Source organism: Kogia breviceps, chromosome 6, assembly GCF_026419965.1.
Source record: "Kogia breviceps isolate mKogBre1 chromosome 6, mKogBre1 haplotype 1, whole genome shotgun sequence".
Classification (NCBI taxonomy): domain Eukaryota; kingdom Metazoa; phylum Chordata; class Mammalia; order Artiodactyla; family Physeteridae; genus Kogia; species Kogia breviceps.
Window position 1 is genome coordinate 111,464,588 of NC_081315.1, and position 19,600 is coordinate 111,484,187.

The 19,600-nt window shown below is 45.6% G+C and overlaps 1 protein-coding gene across 3 annotated transcripts in view; it reads left to right on the top strand.

Annotated features, from left to right (window-relative positions):
* Nucleotides 1-19,600, top strand: part of STK32B (serine/threonine kinase 32B) — a 338,968-nt gene that overhangs the window by 271,289 nt on the left and 48,079 nt on the right. For all 3 annotated transcript variants that reach the window (XM_059066571.2, XM_067036963.1, XM_067036964.1), the window contains 2 exons: nt 1,632-1,669; nt 18,744-18,833. In XM_059066571.2, coding sequence (XP_058922554.1) covers nt 1,632-1,669; nt 18,744-18,833 — 128 coding nt within the window. The remainder of the gene's footprint in view (nt 1-1,631; nt 1,670-18,743; nt 18,834-19,600) is intronic.

Consider the following 19,600-nt stretch of genomic DNA (forward strand, 5'->3'; position numbering starts at 1 on the left):
AAAAAGATTTGACATTTACTCTAAATGAGCGAGTGGGGCTTGCATTTCTAAAACCTGTGGCTTTAATACGAAGCTTTGGAAAGTGTATGCATGTTAATGATGGGTAAATCAGAGCTGAAGCTGTCCACTGAGTTTCTCCAAGGCTGTGTTTCTCTCACATTCATTCTTCCGTGTTTCCTGTGCGTTGACAAAGGTTCTTCCCCCCACCCCCCACCCAAACTCTACTCAGGCTCTTCTGAGTTCTTCTGAAACCCGCCCTCGTCTTTTGTACTTCTGTGTTGTCTCTGCGTTGTCCGGTCTTAGCAAGAAGGTGCTAAGTTGTTTGAGCCAGAATCCCCCGTCCTCCTGACCTGCTCATCTTCTGATCAGGTGGCCCATCCCCCGGGGGGTTTGCTCACCCTGGCCTGCCGTCTGCAGGAATCCTGAACCCCCCTCCCCTCTGGTGTCTCCTCTTAGTAACTTTCCATTCACCGAGCCCCACCTGTTCCTCGGCTACAAATCCCCACTTGTCCCCGTTGTGTTCAGAATTGAGCCCAGTTCTATGCTGAGGTGTCTTTTCCCCTTTGGTGATTGCAATTGAATAAAATCTGTCTGTGCTGCTTTAACTACTGTCCTGGTTTTCCTACGACTGTGTCTGCTGGTGACAGACACCATGCTAGGGGTGCAGAAGTGAAGAAAGCAAAACCCCTGCCTTTAAAAAGCACAGCTTGGAGTTGGGAGCCCTTTGCTCTAATGAGGACATAGAGCAGAATTTTCCAGAAACTCCCCAGCCGAGATTTCGCTGAACATGGCCTGCTGTGTGCAAAAGGGATCAGCAAACTTCTGAAGGACCAGATAATAAATATTTTAGGCTTCGAGGGTCACATCAGTCTGTGTTGTACATTTCTTTTCATTTTTGCTTTGTGCGTGTGTGTCTTTTGTTTTTTACAATCTTTTAAAAAGGTAAAAGCCCTTCTTAGCTCACAGACTGTACAAAAACTGGCTGATGGCTGGGTGTGATCTTTTAAGAAACTGGATTGACATCTTCAGCCTTGATTTAGTCATCATGAACGTGCATACACTTTCCAAAGCTCCATGTAAAAATCACAGATTTTAGAAACTCAAGCCCCATTCACTTCTTTATAATAAATGTCAGATCTTCTGAGATTGTACAAAAACTGGCAGAGGCTGTGGACAAGGCTGACCAGGAAAAGTCACTGAACCTCCCAGAGCCTCAGTTCCCGGGTCCATAGAGCAGAGACCATTACACCTGGGAGGTTTGGTACCTAGCGAGGTGGGAGGGCTAAATTCCATCAGGAAGGGTAAGTGTCTGTACCCACCAGGAGAGACCCTGTGCTCAGTGAGCAGTCACTCCTGGGACTCAAGAGGCCAGAAATCGTTAAGAATATCCAGGAGAAAAATATTCACACGATGCACTTGCAGCTCCAGGAAAAGGAAAGGGAAGGAAGCAAGAACACGGGGTTCTGCTATCATAACAATCACTCTTCTACCCCCTGTCTGAGCCCTCGTGCTGGGGGAGAGACAAGCACGCTAGGTGTTGTCAGGCATGTATCCCCAGTTGTCATGTTTGTCACGTGCTCCCAGGTAGGCTCCAGAAATCACCTCTTCAGCTTCTTTGTTTTCTCTTACAGAGACATCAAGCCAGACAACATACTGCTGGATGAACACGGTAAGCCTGCTATGAACGCTTTCTAGAGACTATTTCAGTGGGAACTTGGAGGCTCTGGGGATTTGGTCCTGGTCCTGGTGAACTGGATTTTAGGGTTGACTAGAAAGCCTTCTTTTGTTTCAATCCTGGTGAATGAACACCTGTGTAAATATCTGGTCTGTGTCCTGCTGCCTGAGTTAAGTTCAATGTATTTGATGGTTTCATATCTAAAGACATCACCGTTCACGTCCTGGTGTGAGGACAACAGGGCAGAAATGGGAATGGGATACAAGGTTGGAAAGCTCTGAGCCTCTCACCCCTGCTCTCCGACCTGTGAACCGGGGGCTTCAGAAATGTCCCTCACCTCTCTTAAGCCTCAATGTCATCTTCAGTAAAACGGGGAAAATGATACCCACCTTCCAGATTGTCATGGGGATCAAATGCGATCGGGTGTGCTTGGCAAGCTAGAAATCAGTCATCAGTAATCCTCTAAGCCTTCCCTCATCCAGGCTTCTCAAGCTTTTATGTGTGTATGGAGTGTGGGCATCTTCTTAAACGGATTCAGTGGAGTGAGGTGGACCTGGCATTCTGCATTTATAACAGCTCCCAGTTGAGGCTGATACTGCTGGTGCATGGAGAAGGCTCCATGTCAGCGGCTCTCCAACTCTGGTCTTATCGGAATCCCCTGGGCGACTTGGTAAGACTCAGAGGCCAGACCCTGTCCAGTTTAGAGAACCTGCGCCTCTGTGTTCTGAGTCAGTCCCAGGGATGCGGTGCCCAGTCAAGTCAGGACCACGAGTCCAGGGCACAGCCCAGCAATGACTGACGGTCCACTGCAGTCCATGCCAAAGGCGGCTTTGCAGCCAACCATCGTGGCAGTCTTGGAGACTAAATTCCCTGATGTTGCTTCGGGAACTCATGTCCCAAGGGCTTTTGGGGGTGTGGGCTGGAATGAGCAGGTGGGAATTTTTCTGATGTGCTGCTGAATCTTTCAGGGATGAGTCTGCCTCCTCATCTACACGGCTCCTCTGACCTACCTCCCCCACTCCCTCCCACAGGCTGAGGCTGTGGCTCCAGCCCGAAGCCCCTCTAGGACTTGTGTGTGTCACCAGTGTGTCTCAGGGAATCCTACCTCGCTGTATAAACCCCTTGGTACTGGGAGACAGAGGGGGTGGTGGATGGGACCATCTGGGCTCCAGTCTCCTGCCAGAGGCTGAAACCAGACCAAGTGCTTTGGGGCAGAGAGGTGGAATCCCTGTACTCCTGAATGGAAGGTCAGGGATGACCTTAGGTTGCCAGGGGGAAACTGAGCAGAGCTGAGGCTGCAAATCAAGGTCCCCAGTTTGCATCTAAAAGGCAGGAACCCCAGACCTGGGTCTCAGCTGGTCCCACAACTAGCTATGCGTCTTCAGGCAAGTTGCAAAACAAGTAATACCACCTTGCAGGGTGGCAAAGGTCTAAGACAAGATGGTGAAGATCAGCCACTCTCCCGGCACCAGGACATAAAGGTGCACAGGAGGGCTTGTATTAGCTTATAGTTCTCAGCCTCTCCTGTCCCTTCTCTGCTCAGATCACAGAAGCAGGTGAGGTGGAGGAAGAAGAGGCACAGGCTGGGTGATGCAGGACCCCTGGCAGGGCTGTCCTGGAAACCAGGGGTGTGGAGGGCAGGGTTCTGGCTGGGATCCTCACGGCCCCTGCCTAGAGACTTGAGAGAGACTTTTGGACAATGACCTTTCAGGCCCTGGGCAGCTTTCCAGAAGCAAAATCAAGGCAGGAACACCAAGCAGTAGAAATAATTCAGCCACTTCCTCTAGGATGAAATGAGACTCAGCAAGCCTGTGGGGTAACCAGGGCCTGCCTGACGCCGTAGTTCCTGCCCAATGCTACGGCCTCGGGCCAGAGCTCACACAGCCTTCTCTGGGTTCCCTCGTTCCTGAGCTCCTGGATCTCCGTCCATCCCTTCCTACCTCCCCTTCTGTGCTCGTCCTCACCTCTCCCCCTCAGCCCTTTCCCACTTTCTTCCCAGATCGCCCCATCCTTCACCACCTCCCACATGCCTTACACAGTGTCCTGACCCTGCCCTCTGGCTCTGCAGCATCCCACACACTCCCCAAGGATTCGAACCCTCCTCTCTTCTCTAAGCTCCTTTTTCATCAAGCTTGCTGTCGAGACAGACCACTGAACACTATTCCAAACTAAGATGTGAATGGCTGATACCCTCCCCTCCATCAGCTTTAGCATCCAGTGAGTGCCTTTTTAGGCAGTGCAGAAGGAAAATCGGGAGCAGAGAATTCTCAAAAAACACAAATCTTCTCCCCTGGGAGAGAAGGACAAGAGAGGAGACTGTGGCTATGTTTTTCCTTTCCCTGATTTATGACAGGAGATAGATGCTCATCAGCTTTTCTTTCTTTTTTTTTTCTTAGTCATTGTTGCCTTTTTCCCCCTCCAGCTTTATTGAGGTGTGATTGGCAAATAAAAACTGTGTATGTTTAGGTTGTACAATGTGATTTTTTTTAAAGGTGTACAACACGATGATTCAATATGCATATACATTGTGAAATTAACAACACAAGGTAATTAACGTATCCATCACCTCTTATAGTTACCTTCTTATTGGGTGAGTGGTGAGAACATTTAAGATCTACCCTCTTAGCAAATTTCAACCACACAATACAGTATTATTAACTACTGTCACCATGCTGTACAGTAGATCTCCTTACCCTTTTGTTAAATGCATTGAAAAAAAAAAAAACAGCTTACAAAACAGATAACTGTGTATTTCTTTTTAAAGAGTTTGCTGATTGGTCTCATTAAGTGGTTTCTCAGAGAACAAGTTGGTTGCTGTGTTTACAGTGAGTTATAAGCATAATTAAATAAATGCATTCATATTTTATTTAAAATGTTCAAGATCTGCTGGTTATACAAAATCCAAGACTCTCACAGAAGTGTCTCTGCTCCCCTGGTGTCTGCTCTGCTTTCCGATCTTTCAGGCTGGTTTTATCTCCTAGAATGGGCGCTAATTCTACTTTGAGATTTGGGGTCTCTTGGCTAGCTGCAAAAGCAGAGGGAGACCATACCTGGAGGTAAAATGAAGTTGAAGGAGGATGTAGCATCGTAGCACAGTGTGAGAGGAGGAGTTGAGAGTGCTTTAGGGCTGAGGGCAAAGTGCTCTAGGAAATGGGGAATTTAAAACTGTAGAGGGAAGGGGAAGGGATTGCATTCATTTTCCATTGGTACAATAATGCTGGGTGGTGAATAACCACGTGAATTTAATGGCATAAACAAGAAGCATCCAGTTAGCTCACAGGCCTGTGGGGTTAAGCTCTTGTAGGCAGGGCTTGCTCCTAAGACTGAGGTCCTGCAGGGTCAGCCAGGCAGCTATGGTGATGTTGGCTGTGCTCACTCCCATGCCTGGGGGTCGCCTGGCTGCCAGCTGGTACACCATGACCTTGGCTCATTGACCGGGTGGCTCGGCCCAGCTCCTCATGGCTCCCCTGCTGGCAGGCCAGCCCTGTGTGACCTCGTGTGGCCACAGCAGAAGCAGAGGCAGGGAAAGCTCAGTCACTTAAGCCACCACCTGCATCACATTTGCTGCCATCCCAGTGGGCAAAGCAACTCACAAGACCCAACCGGGTCGGGGTTGGGCACTGCCAAATGACATGGCCAAAGGAAGGATACAGAGGAGGAGGAACTGGGGAGATTAATGCAATCATCCAGCAGATGCGCAGGTCGGGGGCTGGTCTTTAACACATGGGAGCTTGACTTCCCCCCAAATAAGCAAAGAGCCGGGAGTCAGAGACAGAAGGGCAGTGCCTGCGTTTTGCCCTGAGTGTCTACTGAGGACCCTTGGTCAAAATGTACTGACCATACACTGTCAGCTTTCTCATCTGGGGTTTCACATTCTCGAACTGAACCAACCTCAGATGGCAAACAGTCAGGAAATAAACTCCTCCGGAAAGTTCCAAAAAGCAAAACTTGAATTTGCTGCTAGCTGGCAACTATTTACATAGCATTTACATTGTATTCGGTATTTATACGTTAAAAAAAAAAAAAAGTATATGGAGGGGTGTGCCCAGGCTATATGTAAATTCTACACCATTTTATGCATGGGACTTGAGCATCCAAAGATTTGGGTATCAGTGGGGGTCCTGGAACCAATGCCCTGCAGATACTAAGGGACAACTGTAGCTCTGTCCTCTTCTGTGTGCAAGAAAGTAAATCCTTCACTTTTGCAGACCTGCCGTAAGCCAGGTGTTGTGACAGGCGACCCAAGGACACAGACCCCCTGTGGCCGAGGACATCGTGGTCTAGGGTGTCGCTTCTCAGCCACGGCTGCGTGTCACCCAGGAACTGTAAAAGGTGCCAACGGCAAGGTCCCACCACAGAGGCGCTCACTTGACTCATCTCTCAGGAGAAAGTGCTGGGCGGGGTGGAGGGGGGTGTGAAGGTGGGGTTAAAGTTACCAGGTGGTCCTAAGGTGTAGCCAGGGCTGAGGGAGGGACAGAAAAGTAAACAGGTGATTCCAACCCAGCAGGGTCAGTGCTGGGACGGGCAGGGGTGAGTGAGGCTGTGCCGGAGCAGAGCAGACGGGCAGTGAAGCTGGGGGAGGGGGAGGGAGGGCTTTCTGGATTCTCCCTCAAGAGTGTCCTCACCAGAGCATTTGGGAGCAGAGCATCCCAGAGGGCAAGGGAGAAGCTCCACTGGCCAGAGGACAGCAGGCTGTGAGGTGCAGAACTCAATTCTTTTCTCAGGGACCTCGGGATGGGTGCTTGCGGATCAGAAACCTCACCTGGATCTTTAGTAACAGGTGACACAGCAGCCCTGCCAGCAGAGTGAATTTGTTTCCTCATTGTATTCACCATGTCTTCTGTTTCCTGTAATCTGATGCTTGACTTCTGCACACGCTCCAGGCCACTATCCACTTGCCCTAAACACCGCAGTGCCAGGATCCAGACAGCCAGGGACAGCTCCTGTGCCCCAGAACCCCTGAAATTATTCAGACTAACCAGTCCTAAGCCTGCTTGCCCTGCCTTGCCTGTTCCTTCCCACAGAAACCACCAGAAAGGCTCTTGCCCACATTTTCTCCCTTCTCCCTCTGTCTCATGACTAACGCTAGTGCTTCCCTGGGGGGACCCACATGGTGTGATGTGACCCCCCCCCTCCTCTTAGGAACTGTGAATAACAAACTATCTTTTCAATGGCAATTGTCTCCTAATCTGTTGACTTTACTTCAAATTTTCTATTAACAGGCTATATTTCAGAGCACGCCTTCACTGGACTTATTTCAAAGAATTTCCTCTCCATCTGTTGCTGACATATTTGTCGGCAAGTGTGCTAAGTGTTCCCCCAAACGGCAGTGGCCAGCAGCAACACCCCCTTATCACTTGTCAAAACACTGTATGTGCTGTGACAGCCCCATCACGAGACTCCAGGAAGTTAACAAATCAGGCGTGTGTTGATTCTGAAGCCTCAGATGCAGGGATTGGAGCAGCTGAGATGGAAGTGGGAAAAGCCACCCAGGCAAGTTGGGGGGCAGAGGTGTTTCTGCTGAGTCGGAGGGGCCAACAGTGGGTGTCATTATTCTAGACGAGTTTAAGGATAAAGCTTAGGAATGTGGCTTAAAGCTAGCCTGGATTCCTTGGGAGGTTTGTAATGAGATTCTTTCTGAAGATTGCTGGGAATGGAAGTGTCTAGCACAGTGTGATGTCTCAAAGTCCTGAAGAGCCAGAGCAGGAGTCTCTGAGCACCCCCAATAAATAGCCCCCTGTATTCGTTTCCTAGGGGTGCTGGAACAAAGTCCCACAAATTGAGAGGCAATAAACAGCAGAGATGTATTGTCTCACAGTCCTGGAGACTAGGAACCCGAGGTCAAGGTGTCCGCAGGGCTGTGCTCCCTCTGAAGGTGACAGGGAAGGGTGTGTGTCAGTTCTGTTTGCCAGCTTCTGGTTTGGAGACACGCATGCATACTTCCCTGACTTGAGACAGTGTAACTCCAGACTTCAAATGGCATTCTCCTCCTGCTTCCTTTCTGCTTCCAAACCTTGCCTGAGTGCATTTGAAAGGCAGAACCTAAATCTTGTCCAGACCCCTAGCTGCAAGAGGGTCAGGACATGTGGTTTTTCTCTCTTTCTGGTCCTTATAATACTGGAGGCAGGAAAGAATGGAGTGGAAAAGGATGCTAGGTATCAAAAGATAGTCTCTATCCTGGTGCCTCTCAGAGTCATTGCAAAGAGCAAATCATGGCTGAGGAAGTTTATAAAAACCTCTCTGTAAACCTAATTCACTGTGATTAGTATGATTGCATAAAATTACATGCCAACACAGAGACGTGGAAAGGAAGTGATTGATCAGGTAGCCATGGCTATGCTGCAATAACTAATTAACCTAAAATCTAGTGACTTAACATTAAAAGCCACAGAAGTAGAGAAAAGGGGAAAGAAACTCAGAACTGTTAAGCCCTCTCAAAAGCCTTGGGGGAGGGCTTCCCTGGTGGTGCAGTGGTTGAGAATCCGCCTGCCGATGCAGGAGACACGGGTTCGTGCCCTGGTCCGGGAAGATCCCACATGCCGCGGAGCAACTAAGCCCGTGAGCCATGGCCGCTGAGCCTGTGCGTCCGGAGCCTGTGCTCCGCAACGGGAGAGGCCACAACAGTGAGAGGCCCGCATACCGCAAAAAAAAAAAAAAAAAAAAAAAGCCTTGGGGGAAGGAATTTCCAAGCAGCATCAAATCAAATAGGGTGTGAAGGCTGGGCAGGTTTTATGAAATCACAATATATCCAGGGGGAAGGTGTTGAAACTCGTCTTGGGTGGGAGTTCTCCCAAACCTCAGCCCAGGAGCTCAAGAAATCCCACACGTGTTGCATTTCTTGTACCCTGCTATTGTTTGTTCACCCCCGCACAGGGGGAGCAGGGAGCACACAGATTTTTTTGGGTTTTTGGAGATTTATTTATTTTATTTAGTTTGGGCTGCGTCGGTCTTCGTTGCGGCATGCGGGATCTTCATCGAGGCACGTGGGATCTTTCGTTGCGCCGCGCAGGCTCTTCGTCGTGGTGCACGGGCTTCTCTCTGGTTGTGGCGTGCGGGTTTTCTCTTCTCTAGTTGTGACGCACAGGCTCCAGGGTGCGCGGGGTCCAGAGCACGTGGCCTCTGTGGTTTGCAGCACGCGGGCTCTCTAGTTGAGGCCCGCGAGTTCAGTAGTTGAGGCGCACGGGCTTAGTTGCCCTGCGGCATGTGGGATCTTAGTTCCCTGACCAGGGATCGAACCAGCATCCCCTGCATTGGAAGGGGGACACTGGACAACCAGGGAAGTCCCACACGGAGTGTTTTGAAAGTCCTTCTTTCCCAGCCCATGTCCTAGATAGGGGAGGAGTTCAGATCGAATAGAACAGAAGAAAATCAGAGGGTCGTTCATTCTACATCAGGCAAAGATATGCCCCAGAACAGAGTCAATCTTTGGTTGAGGTAAAGCCATATGAAGCCTGGATAAGCTGGTGCCCTGGAATTTGATTTGGTTTCTTTCTTTCTTTTCTTCTTCCTTCCTTCCTTTTCCCTCTCCTCACCCCGTCTCTTTCTGCCACTGTCCTGTAGTACATTCACTGTCATCTGCATGAAGACACGTGGAGGAGGGCACAGCGCCCAGGATGTGTGATCCCGAGGGAACTATCACAGCCAGGGTAGCATCACACTGACATCGTGGAAGTACAGATATTATTAGCAGTGAGCACGTGAGCCTGTCATGGGTGGGGCAGTCGGGTCTACAGCGAGGCTCTCATCCTCTTAGGCATCCAGCAGCATCTTTTCAGCAGCCCCACTGTGACCCCTGGCTTAGGCAGGATGTAGACCCTGTAAACCAGCTAAGGTGGGGACAGATGCTCCCATGAGGCTTTACTCCAAATTCCAGGGAAACAAGGCAGAAAATCATGTGGGAGGAGATCATCTCTCACACATGGACCCCCTGTCAGCCTAACTCCCAATCTAGCGCCCTCTGGTGGGCACGACCTTAGCACTCACTCCCAGGAATTCACAGCCACGCATCCAGCCTCGGCTTCCTGAGGACAAATCTAGAGAGAACTCACTCTGCAGTAAACAAAGCCTGCCGTTGGGTTGACTATCCCCTCCCAAGCAGACCCCATCTTCTCCTGGATTGTAGCCTTGTCGGTCCCAGTGAGAGCACTACACTGCCCTCACTCATGTGGTAAATACGCACGCGGGTTTGGGGTTATTTCATTACAGGGGCTGAGAGGGGAGAAGGGAAGCGGTGGGGTGGCATGGTGGAGCAGGGATAGACACTTGTGCAATGTAGCTGCAGAAGAAACAAATGAGAAGTCAGCAAAATTCAGGAAGGCTTTGGATGTTTTCTCCTGGAATATACAGGCAAGATGCAAGCAACCAGTCTTCAAAGTAGGAGTCCCTGTTACTGGTAATACTGAGAAGATTCTCTGCGTTGGCAATTATACCCCAATGTGGGGACCTTGGATGGGACTTTAGCCCCGTGTAATCTCCATCATCCCAACCCCATGTTACCTGTTCCATGACACAGGTAACTGGCACATCCTTAGTATCTGCACTTTCAAGCCCCCTCCACCCATATGCACAGGTAGGAGGTGCTCATTAAATGATTGCTAAGTGAATGAAGAAATGAGTGAGAATTTTTCCAAGTCACATGGATGTCAAGTACTTTTGTACTCGGAACGTAGCCCAAGTTACAGGTCCTCGTGGTGCCAATCCTGACACTGGCACCAGGGACTACAAAAACCACGGAGAGGGTGGCTGAGTCCCATCAGCTGAGGTCCAGCTGAAAAAGTGACGTTGCTACAGTTTTAAAAGCCAAAAATTGAAATGGAGTGTTGTCAACTCCTGTAAATATCATGATAGCCTTAAGAAGTAAAGAATGAAGAAAGGTGATAGGATTGCCTGCCACATTTCCTTCATTCAGTCTTTTATTTGGTCCGTCGATCAGCCAGTCAACAAACACTTGATAAGTACCTTTTCCGGGTCAGGCCAGTGCTAAGGTACTGGGGACATAGAAGTGAATGAGGGAGGATTCCTGGCCTCAAGGAGATGGACAAAGTGACAGATACTACATGGTGAATGCTAGCATGGGAATGACAATGGAGGGGACTGTGGAGGTATGGGTCGAGGTCCTGAGGAGAAGCCTAAACTAGTCAGTCTGCCATGGATTAAATGTGTCTCCACCAAAATTCATGTTGAAGCCTTAACTCCCAGTGTGATGGTACTTGGAGCGGAGGCCTTTAGGAAGTAACTGGGTTTGGAAGAAGTCATAGGTTTGGAGCCCCCATGATGGGATTCATGCCCTATAAGAGGATGAAGGGACCAGAGCTCTCTCTCTCTCCACCATGTGAGGATACAGCAAGAAAGCTGCCATGTAAACTAGGAAGAAGACCTTCACCAAGAACCCGACCATGCTGGCACCCTGATCTTGGACTTCCAGCTTCCAGGACTGTGAAGAATAAATGCTTGATGTTTACACCACTCAGTCTGTGGTAATCTGTTTTAGCAGCCCAAGCCAACTAAGACACACACCCCTCATGGTAGTGAGTCTCCTGTTAGTGGAGGCAAGCAAGCAAAGGTTAGATGTGCATCCAGCAGTAATATAACTCTCCAGCCAGGTTTTGAAGAATGAATGGAAATCTGCCAGGCAGAGGGGAGGAAAAAGCATTCCAAATGGTGTCAGAGTCTTGGAGGTGTGATGAATTTCCATGAGGTCAGAGAAAGGAGGGAAGCAGGGCTGGAGTTCAGGATTCATAAACAGGGCTGGGAGGATGATTATTGATTATTGATTCTCTCATTAAAACTTGTACTAACAGATCTCACACAATATCCTGGGCTCCTTTTCTCCCTGAATTTTGAATGTTTTTAATTTACAGAAAACAAATAGCTGAAGAGTCAGTTCATATTTGCACATTTTGTAGTAAATTTCCATTCTCCTTAGAAGGAACTCAGAGGAGACCTCATATGGCACTAATTTTCACTTTCCCACATCTTGACTCAACCGTTAAAGGAGACACACCGGGAAGTTACAGCTCATCAACTCACGCGGTACAGAAACCAGAAGTGGAATTCTGCTGTCTGGCGCTCCTGTTGGACGTGAATTCCCTGTAGACTGGTCGGCTTCAGAGTTGCCCCAGATCCTCCACCCCAGAGGGCCGGAAGGAAGTAAGGGCTGGGCTGTAAGACTCAGTCTGAAGGGGGCAGCGTGGGGCGGAGGGAAATGCCCGCCCCGGAAGAGGCTAGAGACAAACTGCTTCCCACGTATCAGCTGCTGACCGTGGAACGGGTCTCTGGAGCTTCAGGCTACTCTTCTATAAAAAACAGGGTAGCCATACCCCCCTGATAAGAGTACTTCAAGGATTAAATGGGCTTCAGCACCAATTATGTACCAGTTATGCAACCCTAAACAACAGCAGCTTAAATAGATGGGGGATACATTTTTTTTCTCCTTCTTTATCAGTTTCCCTGCTTTGACTATTGCCTCTACAATCCAGACCCAAGCCAAAGTGATTCTAAAGTGAGTTGCATTGTATCTCTCTTTCTCAAAACCCTCTCACTTGGAGTAAAAGCCATCTGAGCCCCTTTCCCACTTTCTCTCTCTGGCCCCTCTCTGGTCCCTTGCAGTTGCTGCCTCTCTTCTTTGGGTCTTTGCTCAAAGGTCACATTCTCAGTCCCTATCTACCCTATTTAATGCTTACAACTACCCTATAAGGTACTTATTAATATTAGAAGAATGCGAGGCTTATAGAGTGAAGTAAGCTGCCCAAATCTCATGGTAAGTGGCTGCATCAATTAGGACACCAGCAGTGTGTGGCAAAGAACAGGGAGCCCAACTCAAATAGTCTTAAGCAATAAAGGGGGTTTTTTTAGCTTGTATAGCTGAAGCCCAGTGGAATGTGGCTTCAGGCAGGGTTCGCTCAGGCTTTGGCACCATTTCTCTGCCACCCTTGCAGCTCTGCCTTCTCCAAGGATAGGCTTCATCTTTAGCTTGTCTTTCTTTGTGGAATCCAATGGCTTCTACAGTTCCTGCGGGGGCAGGGGGGTGGTTATATCCCCACATCACACTGGCCAAAGGCAGAGAATATCACTTTAGGTAGCTCCTGAAAAAAAAGAAAGAAAACTCTTCATTTCCTGAATCCCTAGAAAATCATCTCCCTAGTTTTCATTGGCCCCAATTGGTTCATATGCCCAGCCCTGAGCCAACTGTTAAAGCCAAAGGGTGAGGTTAGCCTGGCTGGCTGCAGCTGGAGCCACATGCCCCATTCCACAGCCAGATGTGCAGGGATGAGTAACTGCTGAGATAATGGGATGTGAGTGGCCACAAACAACAGATGTCCCACACAGGAGCACAACTGTTTGTTCTTGAGCATCTGACTCTAAAGACCGTTCTTAACCACTGTGCTCTAAGCCCTTCAACCAGGGAAAGGACACCATCACTGTATGCAGATGATGTGCTTCTATGCCTAGAAACACAAAAGGCCCACTAGAAAAACTATCCAAATTAATAGTGGGTTGTAAAATTTAAGAGAGACATAATTGCTTTTCAAAGACTCACAAAAAATTTTTTTAACGAAACAGAAGTAGTTTTCTCTTTGATAAAAGTCTAATCTCTCCTCCATTGACATTTACTGTGACCCAAGCTGCTTCTACTTTGTTGCTCCTCATCTGTGTGCCCCAAAATATCCCCCCAAGTCCACATAACAGGTGACAGAATGGGGGGGTAGTGGAGGGAAGGAGGAAATTCTCATTCCCTTTAAGGGAATATCCTGAAAGTTGCAAATATCATTCTATTCATATCCCATTGGTCAGAACCTGGTCATATGACCACAGCCAGCTGCAAGGGAGTCTGGGAAATATAGTCTTCAACTGGGTGAGCATGAACTCAGTTAAAAATTCTATTACTATCTGAGAAGGGAAGATGGGATATTGGGAGAGAATATCTTGTGCTATGGACGATTAATAGAGTAGCCAAATAGGAGATAAATAAGCAAAACTTAAGAGCTTTTTATTGTGCTAAAACCAGCTAGGTATAAAAAGAAAAGGAAAATATCCTCATTCAAAATAGTGACTGAAACTATATAATTTCTAGGAATAAATTTATCCAGGGAGTTACAAGGTCTAAATGAAGAGAACACTGAACATACACTGAAGGAATAAAGCTGAATGAAAGACAGAGCATGACCTTGGGTGGATTACATGTCCACACATCATCTCACAAGTATGCATAACTTAGTGTAATTCCTATCAAAATCCTAATAGGAGTATCTCCTAAAACTGGACACAATTCATCACCAAAAATAAACATTTGAGGATAAATATTCTTTTCTATGTTTCCAAGAAAACATGGAAAAGAAACAATCATGAGGGTGACCACTCTCATCTAATTTTAAAATGGGCTACAAATCTATTGTAATGAAATGAGTATAGTTCTGGTCCAGTAATAAACAATAGGTCAGTACAACAGAAGAGAGAATCCATATGCAAATCCACATATATGTGTGACTTGATGTAAAATGAAGGTCACATTACAAGTTATTGGGAAAGGATGAAATTTTCAATAAATGTTGAAACAAATAGCTATCTATTTGGAAGAAATAAAATCAGATTCTATATCATACCATATAGAAAAATATAATCCATATGGTTGGGAGATTTAAATATTGATATAAAATATAAATTTTATATATATATTATAAGAAAATATTGAGGAATATGTAAAATATTGGAGGTAGAATAGGTTTCTGGAAACTGGAAAGTTATAAGAAAAATAATACTCAGAAACTATAAAAATAATATATTGTTTGAATTCTTTAAACTTTCATATGGAAGAGATACTATAAACATAGTCAAAAGAAAAGCAATAATCTAGAAGAAGATACTTGCAGTAGATGGACCAGAGAAAAGGGTAAATGTATTGAATAGTCAAGGAGCTCTGACTGAAAATTGACCCAGTATTCTAGATAGGCAGTTTGCAGGGATACTGGTCACATGAAAACCATGCAGCTGCATCAGCACTGAAATGACATTTCTCACCATCTGATAATAGACCATAAGTAAAATTATTGATAACAGTTAGTGCTAGTAAAAGTGCAGAGAAATACACACTCATATTCTGTTTATAGTACCATAAATTGTAAGTTTGGGGAACATAAAATGCATACCCTTTAACTACACACTTCCACTTCTGGGAATTTATCCAGTCAAAAATAAAAGTACCAATATGTAAAGATAAGCTCAAGAATACTACTGCTGCATATTTTATAAGAACAAAACAAACAATTAAGCAAACAAAACTGGAAACAACCTGAGTGCCATAATAGGAGAATTGTTGAATAAAATATGGCATAACCATATATGGAATACTCTTCAAATACAGATCCACAATTTCTTATCTGAAACTCTTAGGGCCAGATATGGTTTCATAACTCAGATATTTTCAGACTTAAATATATACTTGTATTAAATAATATATGTCATAATAATATGAAAATAATGTGTCTAACATAACATATAATAATATTTTAAAATAATATATGCTGTATATTCTGTAATATGTACTGTATACTATGTAGCAAGGCTTGGAGAGCATCTTGTAATCAAATATATAAATATTTCTATAGCAAAACATGACATTTTACCCTAAGTACAATAAACAAATCTATGAAGGGCTTCCCTGGTGGTGCAGTGGTTAAGAATCTGCCTGCCAATGCAGGGGACACAGGTTCAAGCCCTCGTCCAGGAAGATTCCACATGCCGTGGAGCAACTAAGCCCATGCACCACAACTACTGAAGCCCACGTGCCTAGAGCCTGTGCTCCACAACAAGAGAAGCCACTGCTCGCCACAACTAGAGAAAGCCTGTGCACAGCAACGAAGACCCAACGCAGCAAAAATAAATAAAATAAATAAATTTATTTTTAAAAATAAATTTTTAAAAAAACTATGAAGAGGACTTCCAGGTCAGATTTTATCACTAAATGAATTATAAAAAAAAAAAAACAAAAACAATGGATTTCAAATGGAGGTAGGGATTGCAGATCTCATAGGTAGACCTACGTATATTGATTTGGAAATATGTCCACAATACATGGTTAAATGCAAAAGTGACTCTTAGAATGACCCATGGAGTATAGAGCTCTTTATTTTAAGAACAAACCAAAGTCCTAACGTATGTGGACATACGTTTGCATAAGTGAAGGGAGAAATAATGGAGGAGCTGTATGAATCAGGGTGGTTATATGGCAGGGAAAGGAGAGACTCAAACACATGTTTGTATTCTGTGATTTATTATAATGAGCTGGCTTTACTTTCATAATGCAAATATTAAAAAATTTTAAGAGGAGGAGAAATGAAAGAAAACTAAATAAAAACCATATTTGAAGATTCCAGAATTCCCTCCCAGCGGTGCTGCTGTGCTTGGAACTGTTCAGGTGTGGGGTGCAGAAATGACTCAGACGTCCACCTACTTTCACATACCTCACAGTGGAAAACAGGACTGTGAATTTACTTGTTTGTTAGTATTAGAAATGAGGCAATAGAGGATGCAGGAGTGGACTGGCCCTAGCTGGAGAGGGGATTGGAGCCACACCTTGGCAGGACAGTACTGCTAAGAGTAAATGCTTATACGAAATTCCCTACTTCATGTGTGTCAGTATGCTCTAACCATTTCATATGTATTAACTCCCTGATTCCTCCCAACAGCCCTCCGAGATGGATATTTTGTTATCATCATCCCCATTTTACAGATGAGAAAACCAAGGCTCAGGGAGATTATTTGCCCAAGGTCACACAGCTGGTCACAACAAAACTGAGACCCAAGCCAAGGCAGCCTCGCTCAGAGTCTGTACACCCAACTACTGCACTGCACTGCCTCTCTCCAGATAGGACCATGGATGGCTGAATGGGAGGGAGGCTCATCCCAGCCCCAGAAGCTGGAGCAGACTGGATATGTTCTAGAGATGCTACCTGGGTGGGGACACTGTGTGTCTGGCCAGAAAGGGTTCCCAGCAAAGTCCTGGCTGGGTGACTTAAGCTTCATCCACAAGCAGCTGAAGGGTACTACAGATCATCACTGAGTACCTCCTGCTGCGTCTCACCTGGGGGCACTGGACAGAGCTCCTGGCAGAGCAGCTTAGTCACACATCGGTGCTGGCTGTTGAGCCTGAGATTTGGGATTTGCATGTGACACCGCTGGTGCTTTTTCCGTCCACCGTGGCTGATCACATCAGGCACGCCTCTCCCATGAACCTCTCAGCAGGCCTCTTTGCACCTGCTCTAGCGGGGGTCTGTCCATCTCTTGGAGGTTCCCTCCAGGCTCTCCCAATGTCCCAATTTTGTGTATGCCACCCACCTATGTATTTAAGCCCCACCATCCCAAACACAGCTCTCAGATTTGGTGAAAATCCAATCATTTTCACAAGATGATGTGATGACAAACAGAAAGAAATGTGATTGCATTTATATCAGGTATTCAAGGGTCTCAGAGCTGGTTTTATTTTATTTTATGTGTTTTTAAAATTCTGTGGTGCTTTACAGTTTTCAAAAGTTTCACACACATGATTTCCTATAATCCCATAATAACCCTTTTTTTTTTTTATCCCCTACCCCTTCCCTCTCCCCACTGGTGACCACTAGTTTATTCTCTACATCTGTGAGTCTGCTGCTTTTTTGTTTTATTCACTAGCTTGTTGTATTTTTTAGATCCCACGTATTAGTGATATCATAAAGTTTTTGTCTTTCTCTGTCTGACTTATTTCATTTAGCATAATGCCCTCCAAGTCCATCTATGTTGCTGCAAATGGCAAAATTTCATTCTTTTTTATGGCTGAGTAGTATCCCATTGTATATCTACACCCATTGTACCTCTTCTCTATCCATTCGTCCATTGATGGACAGAGCTGGTTTTATTTTATGTTCCAAATTCCCCAGAGAGCCATTACTCACTATTTTGGATTTTCCTCCTTCTCACCTCTCACCCTCTTTCTGTCACTTTCTTTCTTTTCCCCTTTATCCCCACATCTCCTTGTCTCCTTCCTTTTCTGTCCTTCTTCCTTCCCTCTCAGGGTCCTTCAACACCCGTGTCCCATCTGCTATCATTACTTTAGGCTGGATGGAAGGTGGTCTCAACCCCCAAGCCCCCTCCCTACTCAATTCATCAGGTACAGTACTAAGGCCCCCGCTGACCAGAGCAGACAGACAGCAGAACAAGGGTGTCTTCAGGGCATGAGAATCCTCTCTCCATGCGCCCTCTCTCAACCCACTGTTTTCCTGAGAGAGGGAGTCTGGACTCTCCTGTCTCATTTATTTATCAGGAGCTTTCACTCTCTGGACCAGTGCTGCTAAACTTTAATCCATAAAAATTTCATTATGTCTTCAACATATTTGTTTATTTATAAATAATATGCATGTACCACCAAAATTCACATTATAAAACGTGCATATAAAATAGATTTTTTTTTCACCTCACATATTTATATATGTATGTGTATCTATTTTTTGGAGGATGAGCATATTTGAGTTCTACTATCTTAGCAAATCTTAATTATACAATACAGTGTTATCAACTATAGTCACCATGTTTTGCATTATCCTTGTATCCTTTTACCAGCCTTTCCCTATTTCCCCCTCCCCTGACCCCTAGCAACCACTTTTCTACTCTCTGTTTCTATGAGTTTGACTTTTTTTTTTAGATTCCACATACAAGTGAGACCATGCAGTATTTGTCCTTCTCTGTCTGACATCTCACTTAACATAATGCCCTCAAGATCCATCCTTATTGTCCCAAATGGCAGGATGTCCTTCTTTCTCAGGGCTGAATAAATTCCATTTTATACACATACCACACCTTGATCCATTTGACTGTTGATGGACACTTAGGTTGTTTCCATAGCTTGGCTACTGTCAATGATGCTGCCCCAAATAGGCACTTCTAAAGTATCAGTTAAAATACTAATGTAAATAAAAGTTCTAATATTTTCTTCCTGCTCCACCCACCGCTTTGCAGACCACAGCTTTAAATCAGACAAGGAAATAACCCAGCTGCCTGCAGCTCTTGCTGACTGTGGTTTCTGATTCTCTATCTCCAGGACATGTTCACATCACAGACTTCAACATAGCGACGGTCGTGAAAGGCACAGAAAAGGCTTCCTCCATGGCCGGGACAAAGCCCTACATGGGTGAGTATTCCAGATGCCCTCAGGCCTCAGCATTCCTCTCGTGCTTCATCTCACCCCTCCCTCACCCACCTCCCATCCCCTCACCAGACCCCAAACTGTGCCCAGTATGTGCCATGCTCTCTCACACCTATGGCCCTTACCTAAGCTGTCTCCCCTGCCAGGAAGACCATCTCCTCCTGTGTTTTCTAGAGAACTCCTACTCAGCCAGAAAGTTTGGCTCCAAACAAACAAGTAAACAACAAACGCTTCTTCTTTTTCCTTAAAGTCCAGTAGTGTTGCCAGAATACAATTTTGGTGTTGGTCATTTTGGATCTATATTCTTAGGTACGCAGTGCTCTTGCAATGTGGTTTCAGGTTGGGTTTTCTTTAGGACTTTTCATGGAAATGTCATTTTTTTAAGTACACATTCTTTTCCTTTACTTTTTCTTTGTTAAGGATGCCTATTATCTGAATATTGAGTCTTCTTTGTCAGTCTTCAATATTTGCCATTTTCAAATCTTTCTTATCTCTTTTGTCCTATGTTTAAATTTTTTCTCATTCTTTTTCTTTCTCTTTATTTTAAAGCATTTTGTGTTGCGTTTATTTGTTTTGTGTACTTTCTAGTGAAGTATTTATTTCTGAAATAATTTCCCTTTGTTTCTAATTTTTTACCTGAGTTCTTTTGCCAGATTTCTGAGTATTTAAATTATAATTTATGTGTTCTTTCATGTCTTGCATAATTTTTAAATGTCTATATTAGTTATTAATTCTTAATGTCTACATTAGTT